Source organism: Nomascus leucogenys, chromosome 2, assembly GCF_006542625.1.
Source record: "Nomascus leucogenys isolate Asia chromosome 2, Asia_NLE_v1, whole genome shotgun sequence".
NCBI classification, from domain to species: domain Eukaryota; kingdom Metazoa; phylum Chordata; class Mammalia; order Primates; family Hylobatidae; genus Nomascus; species Nomascus leucogenys.
Genome location: NC_044382.1, coordinates 130,367,065 through 130,391,661, shown reverse-complemented (window position 1 = coordinate 130,391,661; position 24,597 = coordinate 130,367,065). Strand labels below are relative to the sequence as shown.

General features: G+C 40.3%; 1 protein-coding gene across 4 annotated transcripts in view; it reads right to left on the bottom strand.

Moving 5' to 3' along the window:
* The window catches only part of SNCAIP (synuclein alpha interacting protein), a 150,000-nt gene that overhangs the window by 44,122 nt on the left and 81,281 nt on the right, over nt 1-24,597 (bottom strand). For 3 of the 4 annotated variants that reach the window (XM_030818247.1, XM_030818241.1, XM_030818253.1), the window contains exon 3: nt 16,018-16,090. In XM_030818247.1, coding sequence (XP_030674107.1) covers nt 16,018-16,090 — 73 coding nt within the window. Of the gene's footprint in view, nt 1-16,017; nt 16,091-18,749; nt 18,891-24,597 lie in introns of all 4 variants that reach the window. The other variant, XM_030818263.1, reaches the window with a different exon arrangement.

Here is a 24,597-nt window from a genome sequence, read left to right as displayed (position 1 = left end):
AACACAAAAGAGGGGCTATTAATGACTAGTAAGATTTTCACTTGCAATTATTTAAATCTATCAAAAATTTCACTCATACTTTTATTTTATTGCAATACAATAATAAATTTCTTACCATACATGGAAACAAAGTTTAGACTTATTTTATTACTAGAAAAATTTTGAGGCTAAATTTGCTTTTTGGAAATTATGAATAAATTCTTTACCTGTTAGCAAAATTTAAATCCCCCCAAATTTTATCTATTTTAGATTTGTACAAGTTCCATGAGAGCAGAGTCTGTGTCTAATTTATCTCTCTATCCCTTAAAGAACCCAGAAGGTTGCTTTACATAAGTAGATTCATAATGACTTTTTGGTTGAATGGGCTCATTTTTAACATCTTACAGAAGTAAACATGCCTAATAAGCCTTAAACCTGCCTATCTGATTACACCACAGATTTTCTAAAATGGTCAGTAAGTAAACAGACATGTATTTGCTGCTGATGTATGGGCCACAATTATCTCTTCAGATCTAGCTGACACTTGGAATGCCACTGAGCTTTAGCAAAGTATTTGCCTGCTGACTGTCCACACCCATCTCTTGATTGAACAAACATGTGGCGCAGTCTTAGAATGTGCAAGGATTAGTGATAGGTGGCCTGGTCCGATCCAAGTGCCTCATCTCTCTCCACCCTTGCCCACTCCCTCCCCTTCCCCTCTTCCCCTAAGGCATCCAGATGCTACTCCCCTTCCCAGAACATATCCATTGTGAATGTGGCCTACATGGTGACATGAACACTTATGCAGTCTCCCAAGCAATCTATCTCCAAGGCATCCTTGACTCTTCTCTTTCCTTGATCCCTGCCCTTCATCGCTCAGGCACCAAGTCCTGCTGTGTCCTTATCCTCAATCCCTCTGAAATCTGGGCCCTCTTCATCATCACTAAACTGGCTGGACCTCACTGGGATCCTCTCCCACAGTCTCTGCAAGGTTTTCCTGGCTTCCCCTGGTGTCTTTTTTCAGTCCTGAGTTAACCTTCTTCAGTAAGTCTGACTTTGTCACACAAAATCCACTCAAATATTTCAGGTAGCCCTGTACTAAACAGTATTTCCCCATATGTGGGTGCATATCCCTGCAATATCTAAGAGGCACACAGGAACCATGCTAAATACCCCTGATTTACAGAGTGAGAATGCTATTGGCCTTCCAAATTCTCTTTTTTCTTACTAATTAATATAAGGAGACTTATTTTGGTGCTAGAATGAATTTAACTCCTTTCCAAAACTTAACAATTCCCTATTCGAAAAATGAGACCTCAGGCCTCAGGCTCAGAGATATTCATAAGCAAATAATGAAAGGAATGTTTTATGTTCAATTTATCACATTCATTTTAATGATGACTTTGAATTTATTGCAAGTGACCATGGCTTTCTATTTACAACCATAGTGACATGAAGTTTCTTTTAAAAACAAATATGTTTGAAAGTCAGGTGTTTTAGAAAAATATATTAAATAAACATAGTACAGGTGCAATACAGGTAAAGCAAAAATAACAGAGGTAGACTTGGGATATAACACATGTTGTGGAAATGATACTTAAATTACTAGATTTGTGAAACTTTGGCTTCCAGGATAATAGCTAAATTCTTTAGCATGGTATGTAGCAGCTCTTGTATTTGTTTTCTAATTTACCTTATCATCTCAGCACTCGTGATTCCCAAATCACTAATTTTTCCCTGCAGCTCCACTGCTAAATTCATCCTTTCTGGATATACCATACTCTCCCTTCATTTAAGCTTATTCTTACTTTCCTACAATGCTCTTGGCTGTCTTCTCTGCCTGAGACTCAGGCTCATCTCACAAGATTACACTCAGGGGTTACCTCCTTTGTGCAGTTCCTGTGACTCTCCTAGGGAATAATTGCTCCTTGCTTCCTAGTGCCCTGATAATACCTGCACATACCTAGAGTTGGGCATTTTCGAAATTCTGTTACAACTATTCACTCATATACCTGTTTCACCTTCCCTCCTGAGAACCCCTCAAGGGCAAAGATAGCCTGAGAACCAACTTGTGTTTATAAGCAGCCCTTTGTCTAGCACAGTGCCTTGAAGATACTAGGGACCAATGACTTAATCTTTCAATGAATGGATGAATGAATAAAAGGGGAGGTGGGGAGGGAAGGAGGAAGCGGGAAGGTAGAAAGGAAGAACGGAAGGAAGAAAGGAGAGAAGGAAGGAAGGAGGAAGGAGGGAAGGAAGATGCCAAAACCAAAGAGAAGTATAGTATATAAATTTGAGTTCTGACACAATGAAGTCACCTTGCCACATTTTGGGCACACTAATTGTGCCAAATATTTCAAAGATAGTGTTAGTAAGCTCTTGAAATGTTTAGACAAGATGTGCTGCATATTAAAACACTTTCATCTATTTCCTACAAAACATTCCTCAGTTTCCTCATCTGTAAAATGAAGGGGTTAGACTAGAAGATTGCTAAAACCTGATCCACCCCTAAATTTCTATGACTGTATGGAATGTCTACAAATAACAGAGCTCTTTATTCTGAATGACTCACTATGAAACACTATAATTTCTCTGGATCTATGTCTTTCACCAGATCCTCACAAATTTATAATTATGAGGCTATGCTGATTGCTGACACAGAGCAACTCTTTGGCTCCTAAGACTGATAAATTAGTATTTTCTTAGGAAGATAATGGACAGTTTGCTGTTGCAACAGTGGATTCAATTTTCAGGACCAAACATCAATGCTGGCTCCCAAAATGCCTATTTATTTTACCTCTAAATAGAAAGTTATGTGTCCATATTAGAAAATTAGCTTGAGACATCAAGAATAGAAAGAAAAGGGGTATGATTTAGGACAAAGTAGTGTTCCTCTACTGTTTTTCATTAAAAGTTAAATGCATTTTACTTTCCATGAGGAATAAAGTTGTCAGCTTTAGCTATAATTGCCTTCAAATGTACACAACAATATACCTCACATCCATAGCTACTGGAAACCTAGGCACCTCCAAGGACATACTTTTGAAATTCTCCAACATTCCATTTCCTTCCATTTTCACAGCAAAAGGAGGGGCATTATGAATGATTGGGAGTATTAATGCTAGAGTCAGGAGTTTGGTTAGTCCTATGTAAGCTGAAGTCTGCACTGCACCCACTTACTGCAGACACTTCAGGCTCAGTAAGAAGTGATGACAGGTGGCTTATCCCATGTTCTGACACTAGGAAGAAGGCACGGAGTCTGAGTGAGGACGACTTGCTGGGTGCTCTTCTGTGCTGTCCTGAGAGATGAGACCATGACCTGATCAAAGTTAAGGCTGAGTCAACTCTGGATTTGGAGAATTGTGATGGGGCACTGTATTGGGAAGAGCAAAAGTGTGTGTGAGGAATGAGTGTTTCTGGGATGTTACCTTCTGGCTGCTTGCTCATCCTTTTCATTGATGCTACAGACCCTCTAGTAAGGGTAATGTGAGGCTGAGGAAGGAGGACAGAAGGCTTGTTTATTATAGAAATGCCAGCCAACGATCTATCCACATTAGGGCATTAAAACACTGTGGGGAAAGTGTCATTGATTTGGGTTCTAAACTTTCTGTCTTTAAGTGGCTACTGATATCAAGCAGCTGTCGTTGAATGTGTCTGATTCATGTTTTATTATTCCCAGCTCTGCCCAGAATTGTCAAGACCTGCTCACATAACTTTGTACTCTATTTGCACCCATTTCTTTGTTTTGTGACAAATCATTGAAATACTCAAGCCCTACTACCCTGGATAGAAAAGATACTTCACCAAAGAGGCATATTCCATCACGAAATCAGACTCAATATTTTGACAACTTTAAACCTTTGGGCTTCAAAAGTACAGTTTCCATAGAACAGCAACTGGTGGGGTGAAGAAAGTTACGAGGTCTTCGCATTATTGTGTCATCTACAAAGTATGCTGACCTTCACTTTGACATGAGCAAACCCTCGGGAGTGGATTAAGTTTTGTGTTCATTCCAGGCCCGTTTACCAGGTTTCCTTTCCTTCTTTCCCTCCCTCTCTTGAAGAAATGTAGGGAGAGGAGATACATTTCAAGGGACAGTGAAAGGCTCACCATTGGAGATGCTCTGGAAGAGGGCTCAGTGTGAGCAGGCTCAGTGTGGCTTCTGGCCGTGCAGCACACACATTTTAACTGAAGGTGGCGATGTTTTACAGGGCTGATCTACCGTCAAGGACAAAGGGCTCTGAGTTACTGCTCCTTGGTAAGAGAGAACAGGAGGCTGACAGCACAGGCTGAAAAATCCCTACTCTCTTCTCTCCATTTCCAATTGACAACTTCCAAAATGCCTACTGATTTTACTTCTAAATATGGACTATCTGTCCACATTAGAAAATTAGCTTTAGACACCAAGACAACAAAGAAAATGGGGTATGTCTTTAGGGTATAAGAGTGTTCCCTTCTTGTTTTACTGTTGCTAAAACTTAAATGCATTCCATTTTCCACAAGAAACAAAGTGGTGAGTCTGTGAAAACTGGTCTTATTTTAAGAAGGACACACTTTAAGGAGAGGAGAAATGGAAGACCCAGTGCTGGCCTGCAGCCTACTCTTCCTCTTGGCAGGTCTGTGGGTCTGTCCATGCAAGCTCCTACCATGGCCTGAACTCTCAGCTACAAGACTGGAGAGAGAACAGGCAGGTGCAGTGGCAAACAAAGTGGGAGGAAGAGCGGAAAGTGGCTCGCCCTGGGATTAATGAATGGCAGAGCTGCTGCACCTCCCTCTTCAGGTGCAGGTCACGATACACTTCACAGGTATTACTATAAAGAGTGAAAGAAAGAGTTAAATGTATTTTAAGAATTCACAAAGCAGTATTTATTTGGAATTTTCCTAAAATGTCCTCCACTTAATACTTTAAAATTGCCGATACATTTGTGTAAGCTTTTTTATGTTTCTGAGTACAAGGCAAGTGTATGATTTCATTAGAGATTTCCACAACTCTGGAGGATGGAAAGGCAGTTCATATGTATTCTCACTTGGAAATAAATGAGAACTCAGAGAATTTTAAGTATAATGTGGAAAATGACATAGCATGCTGACTTCTCAACTAGGACCAAGGTTCTCTGACTCTTTCTTTCCGTAACACTGGAGGACTGCCTTATTGAAATTAAATTATTCCCTAAAGATATAATTCACATTTTTCTCTATTTGGGTCACATATATGCAATGGAATCCCAGAAATCAGTGGTCGTACTCATTTCAGATTCACTCTAACCTAAATCCAACACTGTGTTGTCTGTCTAAATTTTGGTAACCATTTACTAGGAACCTTCTGTGTGGGAACAAAGTCAGAAAAATAGTTGATGGCTGGGCAAGGTGGCTTACGCTAGTAATCCCAGCACTTTGGGAGGCTAAGGTTGGTGGATCACTTGAGGTCAGGAGTTCATGACCAGCCTGGCCAACATGGTGAAACCCCATCTCTATTAAAAACACAAAAATTAGCCAGGCATGGTGGTGCACGCCTGTAATCCCAGCTACTCAGGAGGCTGAGGCAGGAGAATCGCTTGAACTTGGGAGACGGAGGTTGCAGTGAGCTGAGATTGTGCCACTGCACTCCAGCCTGGGCAACAGAGCAAGACTGTCTCAAAAAAAAAAAAGGAAAAATAATTTTTAATGACTTTTCTTGGCTGGGTGCACTGGCTCAGACCTGTAATCTCAGTGCTTTGGGAGGTTGAGGTGGGAAGACTGCCTAAAGTCAGAAATTTGAGACCAGCCTGAGTAACACTGAGATCCTCATCTCTACAAAGAATTAAAAAATTAGCCAGGCATGGTGGCTTGCTGCTGTAGTTTCATCCACTAGGGAAGCTGAGGCAGGAGGACTGCTTGAGTCCAGGAGTTGGAGGCTGTGGTGAGCTATGATTTTACCAATTCACTTCAGCTGGGGCGAAAGAGTGAGACCCCGTCTATAAAAAAACAAACAAAAAAATCCCCCAACCTTTCTTAAAAGCAGTTGAGTGGAAGGGTTTCCTTTGTCTTTATTTTTAGCAGCATTAGCCTAAATTTAGTCATTTTATCAATGAGAATCTGTTCTTACAGCTGCGAATTCCTTCAACTGGCTAAGGGTGGTGATCCTTTTTTTTCTTTTTTCTTTTTTTTAACTTAGTAAGCAAGAAAAGCAGGAATACAAAGCATGGTCAGAGTGTTAAAGCAATTGGTAATTGGCAGAATGCTATAGTACTCTTATACGGTTCATTCATTTGACAAATATATATTGAATGTCTCTATGCACATGTCACTAGGGGTGCAGGAGTGAATGAAATAGACATAATCCTGCTCAGACAATGATGCAAGTACACAGATAAATAAAAAAATTACTAAATGCAAACTGCTTTGAAGAAACAAGGAGGGGACTGGAATAGAAAACAGATGAGAACCTTATCAAGGAGGTGACATTTAAGCTAAGATCTGGAGGATGAGAATAAGCCAATTACATGAGAAACTGGGAGATAATATAAGAGGAAAGACAATTTTATGAAGATCTGAGTAGGCAGAAGGAAGCACATCTGCAAGTTTCTAAAGCAGAGAGAATCTGGCAGGTTCTGTAACTGTCATTGCTAGATCAGAGTGGGTCAGAGTCAAAGAAAGCAAAGTTGAAGCTGGGGGAGGTTATCAGGGACCAACTCATTTGGGGGTTTTATTGGCCATAACAAAGAGTTTGTTTTTTATTTTAACTGAAATACGGTATTTCTGAGGGGTTTTACAGAGAAGTATTGTCTTCAGATGGCAGAAGGGGAGAGGGAGCTCTCAGCAGCTGCTTTGGTAAAACACTAATTCCATTTATGAGGGCTCCATCCTCTTGACCTAATCACTTCTCCAAAGATCCCACCTCCAGATACCATCATCTTGAGAGATAGGTTTCAACACACAAATTCTGGAGGGACACAAACATTTAGTTTACAGCATGAGGATATACTTTGAGCACAGAGACTCAAGACCTGGTGATGAATTGATGTGGGACATCAGGGAAAGCAAGAAATCTGGCTTCAGCACCTGATGAGATGTTTCAGTCAGCAGAGTGCAGTTCGCTGACGAGAGTCTGAGGAGGAACATGTCAGGCAGGGAAATTCAAGACTTTCTCTTTAGAATTCCATGAGACATCTAATGTAGACATTGAGTGGGCCATTAAATAGGAGGCTGGAGTGTGGCGGGGATTCACAGCAGCATGTAGATGGTGTTTGAAGCTTTAAGCATGTATGAGAGACCAACTGAGAGGCTGAGGGGGCAGAGCGAGGGTCCTATTAAATATTTAGTCCCACTTGACTATTGAAAGGTCAAATTGAGAGGGAGGAGGAGTTGCAAAGGAAGACTAAGAGGATGTCAGAGTGTTAGGTGAAAAATGAGGAAAGAGGTGGTCTCACAAAGCCAAGAGAGGTGACCGTTTCCAGAAAGGAGGGGACTATTGTCTCAACTAATGCTGACAGGCCAAGAAAGATGAGAATAGTAAAGTGTCAGTGCATTTGACAGCATGGAAGCCGTGACCTTCCCTAGAGAGATGGAAATCATACTAGGGATGTTTAAGGTAAATAGGAAGTTGGGGACAGGGGAGGGAGTTTCCCATGACTTTTTAAAGCAGATTGGCTCTAAATGGAGGGTTGGCAAGGAGGAGCATAGAAACAGGATGGGAGCTTCTAGAGGTGGTTTATTTGTTTTTTAAGATGGAGGTGATCTTGGAGGTGGAGGGAGAAAAGGAATAATATCCCATGTGAAGGAACACTGCACATTTGAAGAACTGAAGGAGGCTCCTTGATGTGACTGGCAGGCAGGAGGCATGCGAGGAAGCCTGCTGGTCCAAGAGAAGATCACTCTGGCCTTGAAGGCCACATGAGAGAGTTTCCCACTGCATATCTTGAGAACCATCCTGGGAAACCATTGCCTGGTTTTGAGCAGGGAGTGGCATGATAAGACTTGCATTTTTGAAAAGATCACTGTGCCTCACTAAAAACAATGGGCTGGTATCTAGGTGGCCCAGGTCAGTGCTTCTCAAACTTGAATGTGCATAAATGAATACCCTGGGGATTGAGCTTGTTAAAACGCAGATTTTGATTCAGGAATCTGGGGCAAGCCTGAGAGTCTGCATTTCTCACAACCTACTGGGTGATGCTGACGCTAACGGTGCTGGGGTGGGTCCTGGATCATACGGTGAGATGCAAGGGCCATTTGAAAAGCAAATGCCACAGAGGGGTCAGGACTTATGCAAGAGGACCCTTCAACTATGAGATTCTAGGAGTTTGTATCTATTACTTGTGTTTACTTTATGACTTTTTTTTTTGAGGGAAGAGTCAGAGCAAAGGAGATACGTGGATAAAAAGGGGTGATCTGAAATGGGAAGATAGAGCCCATTTAATATTGACAGACAAAAGCAAAAGGGTATGCTTTCAGGAACAACTGGGGTGCTGTCAGAGATGCTATGACAGAAGCTCCTAAACTAGAAATGTCCCTCAACACACACTCATACTTTTGCCTTTAAAAAGTATGGGAAGATGGGACGGGAGAAACTGCTATTCCTGTGACAGGATGGGGACTTGTGAGAAGGAAGTCACTGCAAAGCCAGACAAAGTCAAAGGCACTCGGCCGTGTATCCATTTGTCCTTGTCCCTGTGCTTCAGTTCTTTCCCTGCCTGCCTAAAGGATGTCCCTCTCTGGACTTCCCATTTTTCATCCTGTTTTACTGCAGATTTCCTTTAATTCATTTCTACCAACAGGCGGTTTCTTTACTTACCAGTTTGGGGAGTGGAAGATACGTTTCTTTGAGTCCAGCAAAAATAAACCAAAACACAAGAGAGAAGACTGTGAGTTTCTACCCCTAAGTTTTCTTTTCCTCAAATACTGTCTTGTTCCTTTCTTAATTCCACTGCTATGAACCTTGTAGAAAATCAGTTTGCTGTGCTACTTAACATTTATAGTTAAGCGAAGAAAAAAAATGTTCCAGTCAAGAGAAAAAGGGGCAAAGATGCGATGTGTTTAAGCTCTGCTACCTTCGGCCCTTTTAATTATTTTCTTTGTTTGTTTTTTGAGACGGAGTCTCGCTGTCACCCAGGCTGGAGTGCAGGGGCACGATCTTGGCTCACCGCAACTTCTGCCTCCCAGGCTCAAGCAATTTTCCTGCCTCAGCCTCCCGAGTACCTGGGATTACAGGGGTGTGCCACTACCACCCAGCTAATTTTTGTGTTTTTTAGTGGAGACAGGGTTTCACCATGTTGGCCAGGCTGGTCTTGAACCCCTGATCTCAAATGATCCACCTGCCTCGGTCTCCCAAAGTGCCGGGATTACAGGTGTGAGCCACCATACTCAGCCCCTTTTATTATTTTCAATATCACCAGAATTTTATTTTAACTTTTCTCTCACCCCCTGCCCCAATATTTATGAACATTGACCTACATCCTTCCTCTCAGAAACATAAATGAAGGGTTAATAGGTTAAAGGGGTTAAAGGTAGAGATGATCTCTCCTTTTCCACAGAGGGGGCAGCTCAGCTTTCATGGGTAAGTTCTGTGGTCCGTTCAAAATGATGGCCATGCACATTCTGGAGCAACAGAAAAAGCAGCAAAAATTGTCCTCATATTGTGATTACAACGATACGTACAAATGTGCCTCAGGGGGAAAAATACTCAAAAGAAGTGCAGTAATTTTGTTTTGGTGGCAAGGTTAAGTTCTTTAAAAATAATGGATTATATCACCTTTATAATTATATTTTGTTAAACAATAAAAATAATTGTTTTATTTGATAAACAATCTCATCTAGATGTCTTATTATCTGTAAATTTTTACTCTAGTTAAAGAAACATTTCTTTGTCATAAACGTTAGGTTCCTTGCTGCATCAGGTTGAAGTGTTCATTTTCTTGACTGAGATCTTAGAAAATGTGTTTTCTCTGCTCTTTGGAGTCCAGTTTACATTACATCCTGTGAAATGGATTAACCAGCAAGCTTTTCCATTCAAACTGCCATATCAACCTTCACTTTCAAGCTTTTAGCATTAAACCTTAACAAATATTGAAAACAGAAGGTTTATATATTTAGCATCACCAACTATGTCATAACAGCATCTACAGGACAAATTTCATGTCAATTTATTATTTTAGGTGCTGGCTTAAATCCCTTTTATCTTAGAACATCACATATTTTATCTTTGTAGGTTTAGGGTTTGTCACAAAATTTGCATGTACAGGGTTCAAAAATATAGCAAATTTGCAATGCTTTTAAATGTACTACCTGCATGACTTTAATGCCGGACACCAAGTTTAAAAAGTACTGTTTCCTTTACTCATTGTCATACAAGTAACACTTTATATTATTTAGGCATAAAATTTTTTTCAGAATCCATTCTCAGACACATTACAGGGTCATTTATTACTGTTACATAACTGAACTTTCTAAACCCAGCATATCTAAGTTTTCAGATGTGAAGCAGCATCAATATTTATCTGCCTTCTTTCATAAGAAAATTATACAATGAGTTTAGCAGATACAGATTTTGAGGGAATCACATTTAAAGCAGCATGAACTGAAACAAATGTGTATTTGAATGTCCAATTAATTTTTAAAAACTCTAAATCAATGAAACTGAATATGTTTTGATTTGAACACCATATGTCACCATAACGTATTTTTTGTCCTCATTTGGAGAAAACCATAGAGAAGAATTAACATTCACTGCCTTGTGCTGTCTTCTTTTCCATGAATAGCAGATATTAAGCAGAGAATGCATGCAAAAGTTTCACAAATAACTTCCTTTTTAGGTGCATTTTTTTTTTTTACACATAACTTCCTTTGCTGCTAATCCTTGCCCCAAACTAGTTGCTACACATGGTTCTCTGGAATAAATTACTCCTCAATTAAGTCAGCTTACCCACAGAGGGTCTGGAGACTGTAGAGCAAGTTTCACATCTACTTGCTAGCTCTAGAACTTTGTGCACATTATTTACCCTCTGTGAGCCTCAGTTTCCTCATCAATAAAATAAGCACAGGAATGCTTCTCCCTCTGATAATTATTTTGAGGATAAATATGCTGCTTACAGAGGCCTGGCACAATGCCTGGTACACTGCTGGCTTATGAAACAACTCAGAAACCTCAATAGCACCTGTGCATCTCCATGCGCAGGCAGTTCATTCTCAGGCTTCCCACTCCTAGTTTTTTGCTTCCTTCCCACCTTGTGGCATCTCCAATTCCCTTGCACTTCCTTTCTTTCTAAACCACTTTTCTCACAAAAATTTGAAACAGTCCTACTGCAGTGTAATTGATGGAGAATAGTTTAAAATATTATTCCTGTTAGGGGAAAACATAGACTTCAACAGGAATCAAAGCTTCTAGCTAAAGAAAGGGCACTCCTAAGGAGGATTTGTGGGCATTGGTGAGCCAGGGGAAGGTGCAAAGAGATGACTTCCAGGCCTCTGACAACATTGCCATTTTCCATTCTTGGAGCCCACCACTGAAGCCGCAGGGATGAAATGAGGTGAGCCCTAGGCTGCGTGTCTCACAGAGGGGCTTCCAAAGGCCACAAACACGGCTCGTTTTACACTCCAGCTCCTCTGAGGACACTCAGGAAGCAGGCAGAATGGATGGCCCTACTTGGGAAAGCAGAAAAGATACGTGGGAAACCCAGGGGACTATTCTGTGGGGCTGACAGGTTTCCGAGCAGACCACACGTGGAGGAACCTCTGGTTTGGTTCGGAGCGCTCCACTTTAAGAGAGATGCTGGTAACTGTACTGTATTCACAGGAGAGTGAAAAGAATAAGCAGCACACACTCAGAACTGTGGAAGGAAATGTTCACCTGGAGAAGACAGGCCCAAGAGTGACTGCTGTCTCCACACACCGAGTGGCACTCTTGGCCATGAGGGACTGTCCTTTTCTGTGGTTCCAAAGGAAGAACCAGGATCAATGAGTGGAAATTCAACGGACACTGACTTTGGGCAGGTAAGCATTAACCTTTATGGATGGGCTGCCTTGTGAGATTATGCTCTCTCTGTTGCTAAATTGATGAAGTACAGGCTACATGACCCTGTGGTTGGGATAAGGAGGATTACCTTCAAAGATCTGATTGGCTTTGGACTACCTATTTTTTTTCCTTTTTTGCCTTTAAGAAAACTTTTTATTTGTGTATAACACTTATATTTTTCACTTTTAAATAAACATATACAATAGTTGCAAAAATGAAAACAATACAAAAAATAGCTGTACACCTTTTATCCACATTCATCAGTCGTCAGTATTTTACCCATTTGCTTTATTATTTATACTTTCTCACTTGCTCTTTCTCACAGGCTAGATGATTTTAAAAGTCCTTTCTCTTAGTGAGAGTTATGATTGTACATGCTGAGGCTTCTTTCCAGGTCATAAGATTTTAGAAAAATTGGAATCCTGCTGACATTGTTCTTCACTGCACTAAGCATAAAATCTGAACTCCCCTAGGAGTCTGACCCTGATCATCTCTCTGCCTTCATCTCCTACTGCCCCTCATTCTGATCACCATGCTGCAGCTACATTGGTTTTCTCTTCCTCATGCCTGCTAAGCTCATTCCTGGCTTAGGCACTTTGCAATTACTAGTTCCTCTGCCTTCAACACTCTTTGCTGGTTTTCTCATGGCTGGGGCCTTCTAATATTCCCTGATGCCCTAAGACCTCCCTCCCTCCCCAGCTTCTAAAAATTACCAGTCTCTCATGTTGCCTCTTCTAACTATCTGTGGTGACCTTGTTTATCTGTTTGCTTGCCTTTTGGCTGTCACTCCCAGTAGAGTGTAAGCTTCGTCAGCACAGAGGCCTTGTCTGTCTTGTTCTTTACCATGTCCTCAGTACCTGGGCCAGAGGACACTCAACACATATTTGTTGAATAAATAAATAAATAAGAGAGTAAATGAGAGCATCTGGTCAAAGACATAATATGTACAAGGATAGATGTTAACATTTGACAACCTATACAAAATAGCAAGTGTGTACTATTCTAGAAAGGTAAAGAGAAATGTCTTTGTCTTGTGGGGTATCATATTAGTCTATTCTTGCACTGCTATAAAGAAATACCCGAGATTGGGTAATTTATAAAGAAAGGAGGTTTAATTGGCTCATGATTCTGCAGGCTGTACAGGAAGCATAGCGGCTTCTGCGACGGCCTCAGGAAGCTTCCAATTATGGCAGACGGCAAAGGGGGAATGAGGCATCTCACGTCATAGGTGCAGGAGCAAGAGATAGAGTAGGGGAGGTACTACAAACTTTTAAACAACCGGATCTCATGAGAACTCACTCACTATCACAAGGATGGTACCAAGGAGATGGCGCTAAACCATTCGTGAGAAATCCACCCTCATGATCCAGTCACCTTCCACCAGGCCCCGCCTCCAACATTAGGGTTTACCATTCAACATGAGGTTTGGGTGGGAACACAGGTCCAAACCATATCAGGTATACTGTAAGTGACAGACAGTTGAGGAAGTTTCCCCTGAGAGTGCCCCATCCCAAAGAAGATGTGGACTTTTCTCAGAAGCCAAAGTGCATTCTGCTGCGTCTGTTTGAAAAGATAGAAATTGGCTAGCTTTCCTGGAGCAAAGTTCTTATACGTGGCTGATTTACAAGAAAGACAGGGTGAGGAGGGTTATTTCTACATCTGGATGCCTACGGAACTGATTGAGAATGCCTCAATTCCTTAGGAAACCAGCTCTGAAAACTTCACCACATTGAGATTTCTTTCAGAGGGGCCCATGGATAATTCTACAGTGATGCTGTGGGCAGACATCTTTTTCCTTGGGTTCCTTTTTCTAGGATCACTCTCGATCTATCAGAATGCAGTTTCCCAGCCTCCAAATGGTCCATCAAATTGGAAATGTACATGCAATTCCATTAAGAGGCCTCAGTCTTTCCCTCATAATCCATTTCCTGTCAGGTCTGATTATTACTGATTACCTTGAGCACTGCGCCTTTGCTCTGAGTAAAGTTCAAAAGCTTCTAAGTTTGAAACTGGCCTCCTCCTCAACCACAGAAGAAAAGCCTACCATCATTTATTGTAGAGATGACTAGAAATTGTAAGACCTGGAGAGAATGGAATGAACCAGCCCTGGGAAAAACAGTTGCCAAAAGTTTCTGTTTATTCACTTAACTTGGTAAGAGTCACCATTTAACAGAGAAAAAATAATTTAAACTTAATCAGGAAAAATGCTGACTTGTAAAGATTTAAAAGGATAATGTCTTAAAAGTAAATTATTACCACTAAGTCAAACTATCTGGAAGGGTAGTATATGTAAGGGATAATATAACAGAAACTGGAAGTAGACTTCTTGGGGTTTGAATCCCAGCTCTGTAACTTGATTGCTGTGTGACTCTGGGTAAGATATTTAACTTCTCATCTCTGTTCCTCAGTTTGCCCATCTATAATATAAACATCCTAATAGTACTTAGCTCACAAGTATTTTAGGATTAATGGGATTAATGGAAGTAGAGTGCTTACAGCAGTACCCAGCACATTAAGCACTAATAAAGTATTTGCTATTTTTTCTTCTCTCTTATTCCCTACATCCAATTAAAGATAAAAGAAAATCTTGTGCCTGCAAAGTCACCTTTTGATACATCACTTAATTTTGATCCTGAGGACAGCCGGGCAACATTAGTACATGTTTCTTCTCTATTTTGTAGATAACGAGTCACAGATTCAAGGTCATTTAGCTGATAAGTGCCTGAACTCTAACTCAAACCTAGGCCTGGTGACTCTGAGCTTGGCAGTCTCTCCACTGCAGTCAGCTACCTGTGTCATTGATCATAGTCACTGGTTCAAGTTTGAAATGGGCACTGCCTTTTAAGAAGACACATCCTTATAAGATTTATAGCCAAGAGCCTCTATTAAATCCTATTTGAACTTGTATGTTTTTGAAATAAAAAATAAGTGAAGGTAAGTAAAAGCTTTTATTTGAACTGAAAACTATCTTCTGTGATGTTTCTGACCCAAACATTGAAGCATTACTTTCACTCACACACACAAAAAAACACTGAGATAAACAAACCTAGAAAGACTAATTATTTTTCCCGTCTCTCCTAAGCAAAATGTCAAAGGAAAACAAACAGTCCAGCGGAAAAGTAAATTAGCTTTGTAAAAATCCTTTCCATTAGAAAGGCCTAGAATTCTAGTAGCTGTATAGGTAAGGCACATCTATTTATTTTTAAACACAATACACATAATTTGAGGATTATCTGGTTCTCAGGATTCTAGTGACTATCAGAGGAGGTCCAGCTTTGGGAAGGTTAATGGTGATGCCATAGAGTAATTACTTGGAAAAATAATAAATATCATTTCATAGTTTAATACCGTGGTATCACTCCCATCAATATCCTTTTTTATTTTCATTTTTGCCCGTTATAGAAGGAAAAGAAGAGAAGCTTAATTTGATTTACAGAGGGAAAACAACTCAGAATGTACTTTTTTATTCTTGGGGGTTGGGGGTGTAAAGAGAAAAGGTCGACCAGCTGGTTTTCATCTATATGCCATAATTCTCTGTTTAGTTTACACTATTAAACTCCAAAGCCTTTGCTTTAATCTTAACTGTTACAGTATGCCTTATTGCAGATTCTATCATGTCGCATCTCTGATAGGGTTTCCGACTTTGGCAAAGCACCATCCCCCAAGCTGGTCCTTGCCATATGGGTAGTAAATGCATCCAACATTTTTTCATTGGCGCCTGCATCATTATGTTTTGTCACCAATGGTTTCTCGGGTTTTCAGTAAATTGCTGCATATACTGTGGTTTGGAGATGCCGAGATGATCTCCTATATTTATTTATCTGTATACAGCTGTGTCCTCATTAGGGCCTCCCTGTCCTGCTATCCTCTTTCAGATGACCTAACATCTGTTTGTTGAAGGCAGGGCATGAGATGGGGGGTGGTGTAAGTGGAGAAGCCGTAAAGAGAAAAGAAAACAGAAAGCAGGGGGGACCAGTGTGAGGAAAAACAGCTTTCCAGGAGCCATTAACACTGAGTCAGGATAAGGAGAAGAGGGGAGGAGCAAAACCTACCTGATCTGTCTTCGTTTTGCGTATCACATCTTCGGCACAGTTCTGGGATCGTCTTGAGTGATGTGACTGAATACTGAATGGGAAGCCAGAGAAGAGAGGGCATAAAATAGTTTAAAATGCAAGCATTCACTCAGATGGGCCAGAAAAACAAAACACAATAAGTGATACTTGCGCACAACATGTATATTCAGAAAATTTATCTCATTTTACCCTAAATGAGCTGCGTAGTGATCTGGCAGCATCCTAAGATCTACCTGCAGCATATAACCACAGGCAGTTTAAAAAGAGGGCTGGGCACCCCTTCTTTAACAAAAAAAGGTGGGGTGTAGCCAGCAGACACTCTCTCCCACTTCTGCTACTTGTGGAAGATGGAAGAACTGTCTGACCCTAAGAGTTTCAAGAAGATGGCCTTAATAATTGCATTCTGAATCCTAAGGGTGAGCTTGTGTATGAAAAGCCAAGTACGGGAGCACCTGGCTTCCTGCAGCATCTGGGGCAGTCAGGAGACATGTCTGTGCTGATGCTGACTGGACTATGCAAAAGTTCCTAATGTTGCCACTTGCCACAGATTTTACTGTGTACCATCCATTATCTCCACGGGAAATACCAGGGTAATGTCATAAAAAGCAAGAGGGGTGTGGTTCTGTGTTTGAAAGCTCATCTCTTTCACATATAGATTAGTTTGAGTGGAAAGAAACCACCCTCCAGGCTCAGTTTCAGCACCCACTCAGAGGCTGGTTTTCAGGATAAATTATGACACAAGGGGGCATACAATTGGAAGAACTAAAACAAATGTAAAATCAATAGCTATGATTTATGAGGACAACATGTGATGCCAATCAGTCTTTCTTTAGAGAAGCGTCTTTTAAAATAAAATAAATAAAATGAAATTGTTCTTTAATCAAAGGCCAAGTCAGGGACTATCTTCAATCACATTCATACTTTAATTCATAAAATGCAGCTCCCTGAGACTATTTTGCTTTTTACCTCTAAGGACAATGTTCTGAAAGTAAATGAGCTTGTATCATAAATTACTTCACCATTGCAAAATTTCGGGGGATTGAAAAAAAGCATTTAATCTAAAAGAAAAATGATCACAGGAAACTCATTAGGATTACTCCAGCATTACAACTGAGGAATGTGTAATTAGGACACATTTATCAGTAAGAAGGTACTTTAGTTAGCTTGACGTCGATAGATGAAGCAAAGCGTCTGCATTGAGACTTCCTTGTGCTTTCCCCAGGATACCAGGACAGCAAGACATAGGGTGGGACCGTTGTAGATACTGTCAGTTTGCCAACCGCATGTCACAAACAAATTAAATTTCCAGTATTTCCAAGTGAAAAGTGAAATCTCAAATGACTAATTAGAGAAATTACCCTTACCTGTCTGATGCAATAAATCCTGTTTATATTGGCCATGCCTCTGAGACTACAGGTGCTTTAGCAAATCCACCCACATGCTCAGAGGGAGGGATGACTGCCTCTTAAACCCAAAATTAACCTGTAAGTATTTTTTTCCTTTCACATTATGTTCTTTGGGGGTCTGGGGTAACACAGGTACACAAGGCATTTTTCTTGGTACTAATAATGTACCTTATGTTTCTGGCCAAGTACAAGCTCTCTAAGGACTCTGGTAGCTTCTTGAGACCAGCTGGTACAGGTTAGATAATTACACAGTCTATCATTCAATTAAAATTGGGCCTTTTGTTTTGGTTGCCATGTGTCCCATGAAACACCCTTTGGCAAAGTCTCACTCTTTTTTTTTTCTTTTCATCCAAGGCAAGAGTTTAGAAAGAGGAAATTTAAGATGAATTGTGTTTAAATACAGTTAATGAAAAATTCAGTAAGGTTTGTTCACTGGGCTTAATGATATATATCTGATTAAAATGGGTGAGCTGCTATCTGTGTTTCGAGGCACATGCTTCCTAACTGCCATCTCCCACCCCAAAGTCAGACATATCAGAATCTCTGATGTATTCGCTGTAGCTTCAACTTTTCCTATTTGCCCTCAAAGGCCCATAGTGTACAGTAAGTTTTAATTTGATAAGGTTTACATTTGAGCAGCACCTGGCTGGTGTGGGGACTGAGTCACAGGCGGACACTAGCCTGGGTGAGTCACTGCCACTGCCTCAACCTAAATCACCTGTGGCACTTTGCCTCTCTACCCAGACTCACATAGGAAGTCACTTTGGTGAAGGCACATATTTTCATTCTCTGGTAACAATAACTGTGAAGAAAATATCATTTGCTACTCCTGGGAATAGAAATAAAAAGTACGGCAATCTAAAAAGATGATAGTTTATCCAGAAAAATTGAAGTTTTTGAAAATTTTAAGGGTATATGAACGTCAAATTCAGCAATGACTCCAATCTACATTGTGAACAAGTCCATCATTTTTTATAAAGACACAAGACAAAATCAATTTATGGATCTGTTTCAGTAAGTATAAACATTGCTCCTTGGATGGAAGAAAAGGCTTAAGGGAGTGCTGTGAAGATTGTTAAGCTGTGATGTGAAGAAATGCACAGGAAACACATAACTCACAAAACCAACATCCAAAAATGTTTTCATATTTGCAAATTTGGGAATGAGCAAATGATCCAAGAAGTCTCCCTTGCAAGTATGCATTGTGCTACCATCTGAGAGCTGAAATGGAAGGCTTCCCAGGCCTTCATCCCAGTTCACAGGACAGATGGCCTTTTATAAGTAACTGTCAGTTCGCCAACATACCTCATTCTCAGGACAATGGCAAGCTCCCAGGGCAGCAACTACTGTCAGTTTGGCCCTATGGGAAACAAAGCCCAATGCATCTTCCCTGTCTGTGTCCTCCAATCCAAGCTTTTGTAGCCTGTTCCCTGGACTCCTATCGTCCTTGGGTGAGAAGAGTGAAGAGGGGGCGTGCAGTTAACGAAGAAGCCATTACATTTTCTATCTCTATAATTTATTCCTTTTCTAGAAGTCTTCCAGAGGTTATTCCCAGTGAACATAGACTTTTGATCTAAATTTGTTTTCCAGACTTCTTTTCTACTTCTCTACCATGTCTAAAGCAGAGCTCTGCCAAAGGTTGACCAGCTGCGTCAGCTTCTTCACTGTCCCTGTGCTTCCGAAATTTTGTTTGCCTTCTGTTCCTTTACTCGGGGGTCCCCCGTTTGTGCAATGCCCTCTTCTAGCCAGGCAAATGCCATCATTTCACAAGGCAAGGCCAGCTGTGTTCTGCTTCTCCATGAAGCCCTGGCTGATTGCTTTAGCCCTTACTGACTTTTCTCTTTTCTCCCCTTGGTAAGTTTCTGCCTTGTCATGTGCTGTGGTGTTTCTTATCTGTAGGTGTTGGCTTCCATAAGCACTTGAGGGAAAGAATGATATTTTTGACTTGTATATGTGCATGGCACACAGGGACTGATTAACCGCTTAACTGAAATAACAAGACATGTACATATTGACTAATCCCTGGGCATAATATTATAGACATTCAAAGGAGCTCTTTCATGTTTAGGTAGTAAGTGGGACCTTCTCCCAGGCCTTTATACTAACACTAGAATTAATTAGCTTTCTGAAATAAAAATTTGACTAAGGCTCTGCACAGCCTATGGGACAAAGACCATATGCCTTAGCATGGCACATGAAGCCTTCCATGAGCTCAGCCTCATCTCGCATTGTCTACTTCTCTTCTGATTGTGGCAATAACAAATTCTTGGTGGTTGCCATACCCATTGTTTTGCTTGTCTATACCTTTACATATGCTATTCCATCTACCTGAAATGCCATTCTGCTCATTTCACTAGGCAAACTCCTTTTAATTCTTCAAGCTTTGTCTGGGTATCACTTATACAAAATCTTTTCTGACCCCTGCCCCATAAGGAAGTAATGCCAGCTTTCAAAGTGTGGTCTCTGCACCGTATTGTACTTTCTTCTGTACCTTCTAGAAGGTGACCAACACTTTCATGTGGCCTCTGAGTGGTTCAATCCCCTTTTCAACACAACCTAGGATTTGTTATAAATTCACAGTTTTGGGCTCCATCCCAGACCTACTGAATCAGGAACTCTGAGGGTGGGGCCCAGCGATCTGTTTTTTCACAAGCCGTATGGGTGATTATAATGCATGATGAAGTTGGAGAATCATTGTCCTATATTATTTCCTGATGTTAGGCATATGTCCATTACAGAACTCATCACAGGATGGTTCATCTATATGTTTACCTAACTGCTTTCTCTGCTTCTTGAAGGTGTGGACAATATTTTATTTACCCAAGATACTAGGTACTTATTAAACCAAATTAAATAAATTCCTCTAGATATAAGAACTAATGAGGCAGGGATACAGCTCAGTCCATAATTTTGGTGGCAGTAATAATAATAATGTTAGTAGTTATTATTTACATAGCACTAATCTTAGAAAAACCCGTAATTACAAGTCTAGCAATAAGTCATTTTATATTAAAAAATTCTTAATATATTAATAGCATGAGTAATGGCTGATGGCTTAACCTTTTGTATAAAGGATAATGGATTTGGAGCCATAAGATCTGCATTGAAGTCCTGGTTCTGACACTTATTAACTCTGTGGTTCTGGACAAATAATTCATTTAATATCTCTGGGGCTCAGTTTCCTTATGTGTAGAACACAGATAATTTTATGAGATAACGTAGATGCAGTCATTTTGCAAACTGTAAAGCTCTAGTAAATGTCTGTCTCTTCTCTTTATCCTGTTTTCTAAGTGTGCCCTCAGAGCTTCTCGCCTCATCTTCATTTCTGCCATGACTTTTAGCTCAGTAGATGAAGATATGAGAACTAACGAGGCGGGAAGAGAGGGGTCGAGCTGGGAATAGAAAGGAAAGGAAATATAACTCAGCCTTATCTCAGTACATTATTTGGCTTCTGTTTGTTCTTTCCTCACTGAAGAGAGTCTGTGGCCCAGGGATGACACTGAAAAGTCAGCTTCAAAAACTTCACGGAGTTGATATGGCACAAGATCATCCTATACATCCCAGCCTAGGCCAGTCAGTTTTGTCACCATGCCATGCAAAACAGTTGGAACATGCATGAGATTCATAATGACAGTGTGTGATTTCTACATGGGGCTACGGGGATCTCTGACCACCCTAGATATTGTTCAGGGCTGAAAAGCTTTGGCCCTTATTCCTGAAAACTGGAGCCAACTAAGCGAATGAGCAGACATTACTCAAATGGTAATGAGCCACAGAAAATGAAAGAACTAACATCCCAAGCACCTTTGCAAGTTACAGACTTTCAAACTACTAAGGCCCCATAAAAGTTTCCAAAAGAAACAATTAAGCCAGCCATCCAAACAACCATGGTGAAATTCATGATTTCTCGCACAGTTTTCCAAAATTCAGGCAGGTATCTCAACAGGCACACAATAAAAACAATGGCAATAATGTGTACAAGCAAAGCTGGGAGTGACAGCAGAGACATGTAGCTGAAATGAAATTTTCAGAACATAATATTTTTCTAAGATTTTAGCCTCCCCTCCAAAGGCCTGCCCTTCCAGTTCAGGAAGACTTCATGGCCTCCATTACAAACTGTGTTCCATTGCCCCTTCTCTTGGGACGTGGCACTAACAGTCTGCTCCTCCACTGCTAACCCTTTGCTGGGGCTCAGGTTTCCTCTTTTCTCATCTCCTCAGGACTCTTGCCTGCCACCATTCTTTCCTCTCTCCTTATCCTCAGCCCACTCTCAGCGTTGGCTTTCTCCTCTGGTCTTATAAAGATAAGCAAGCACCACTACCACCTCAAGACACTGCCTCCTTGACTGAGCATGGGCCTTCCTGCTCTTGCATTCATCAGCCATCTCTTTTGAAAGAATTATCTCTGTGTTTCTATTTCCTCATCTCTGCATTTACTCCTCCAGCCCTCACGATAGGATTCTCCCCACCACTCAATAGATACTGTGCTTATTAGGGCCACCAAGGGGGTCTTAACTGGAAAATCCAGAGGGCATTTTTCAACTCTCATCTTTATAATGACCTATTTGCCACTATCAACTGTTGTTTAAAATTCCTTAAATTCCACCCCCCTTGCCTTTTTAGTTCCCTTAGTTTTATTTCTTTAACTTTGAAAATTTCTTTCTAGTTTCTTTTGTAGAAACCTCTTTTTCCAGACCCCACTACATGGAATACACTTCTGCACAGTTCAATCTTTTGAATATTCTTCTCTTTCCACATTCCATGTTTTCACAGATGACCTTAACTATAACCCCACTTTCAACCACCACCTCTACATAGTACAGATACTGGTGATCCACACTTTCATACCTCTATTAGACTCTGCTTCAAATACATTTCTTCCCACCATTTGGGGTCCATTAATGGAAATTATTATAACTAATCCTATTTTCAAATAAATTTGAATTTTCCTCTGGTACCTTATTTTTATCATATCTTCATTCTAAGAGGTTTTTTTTTAAAATTCTTTTATGCTAAGACATTGTTTGTGGTTGGTATTTGAGAAAACTCAGTAACTCTTTTGATCATTTTAAGAGTGCATCAGGAACTACTCTATTGCAATGTTAATTTAATTAATATAATGTGTAGTCAGGCAAGAGATGAAGATCCACTTGGTAAATGTGGTGAGATCACAGTATTGAATGACCTCCTTATATTATATAACAAGAAGTGGACATGGATGGAGAAGAGACCTACCTGAACTGGGAAAACCAGAGGTGACCATGGGGCCCAGCAGACGTAATTTTCAATGCAGTGGTTACAAACATGGATTCTAGAGTCAGACTACCTGCATTATATCCTGACTTCACCATTTTCTAGCTAATTAATCTTAGTTAACCTTTGTATATCAGTCTCTTCACTGGTAAAAACAAGGTTCTGACTGTACCTTCATTAGGGTGTGTCCAGGAAGATTATGAACTAGTAATATAAAACCTGGGAAGAGTATCTGATGCACAGTTAAGTGTTCAATAAATGTTAGCAATCATATTATTATTTATATTTAAAAGTACCAAACCAGCATTTTAAAATGAAGCCAAAGTAATCATAATTATAGAAGCAAAAATTACAAATGACAAAAGAATTACAAGAAAAAAGTATGTTAAAGTAGAGCAGATGGCCAGTCATAAACCTTGTTCAACTTCAATGATAGTCTACTTTTAATTGTCAGCCAATAATCAATCACTGTCAAAATACAAGGACTCATTGCCAAGAATGGAGTTTAGTACTATAATCAAATGTGACCCACCATGAAGTTAACCTGACATTTCACAATGTGCTTAGTTATTAATATAGCATACTATACACACTTTGAGAGCATAGCAAGTCTGTGTCATTCACCCCAAGCTTAGAACCAAGTCTGGTACTCTGTTAATGTTTAGTAAATGCTTATTGACTACATTGGCATAAAAGCTAATTGTGATGAAAAGGTGAACAGTTTTTGTCAATAATCTGCAGAGTCAATCTAATAATTTCTATTGACTTTCAGGCAAGATAAGAACTTCCAGGACTATCTGCAGAGTAAAATGGAAAATTTTAAAAAATCCAGCGGTTGCTCATTCTTCTTAGAAACCACTCTATTTGTAGAATTATTCTCTACCTTCTCTGGCAGAGGTGTCCAGTCCAAGATTTGGAGTTTGGGAACCTAGATTCTAGTCCTGGGGTCTAACACTAACAATAGAATATCAAGATATAACTCATATTTTCTGGATTAGATGATTCCTAATTCATTTCCTGGCAGGTATTAAGAAAAACAAGATAACGCATATGGCATATGATGTTAGAACAAGGTGTGAGGTTTCTACCGATGCTGAGCTGGAGAAGGGAAGAATGAGAGGCAATTTAGCCTCGAATGCAGGATATTACAAAAACACACTGCATAAAGCTGAGGTATTCTGGACAGTTCCTGGAACTAGATCACACTGAGAAGCACAAAACAAAGTTTCCATATAGATAAGAACAGGGCGACCGCTAGGAAGGGCAGGGCTTACAGACAGAGACAGTGAAAAAGGGACTGAACCACTCAGAGGCCACATGAAAGTGTTGGTCACCTTCTAGAAGGTACAGAAGAAAGTACAATAGGGTCCATCTTACGGTAGAGAGAAGGGGAGGCCAGGTTCTTTGTACCTTGAATACCTTTATACTCTTTTTCACATCTAAGCTGTATTTCTTGCCCATGCCAGCTCATTGCCTGAGTCTACTTGAAATGAGTCTTTCTCAAAATGTAACAAAATCTGGGAAAGCATCAGAGGATTGAATGGAGTAAAAGGTGATGCACACAAAACAGAAGGGGGCAGGCATTTTTAGTAAAAATGCTGCACGGATATAAAAATATCTGCACAGATAGAAAGATATGAAAACTCACTGAAAGTGAGATTATTTTACCATAAGAATCAATTTTTCTATCAGACAGTGGTTCAAGCACCTTAGGAAAATGAACCCACATAATTTTTTGCCATTACTCTAGGTTGCAAAGGCTTTGATCAAAGAGGATTGAAAAGTGGAAGGATACTTATTATCTTGATCTCATTTGACCTGTACAAAAAATAGTTTATGCAATTGCCAAAAAAGTCAACTTTCATCAAGGTTGCAGTCAGAGTTATATAGAAAGGCAACAG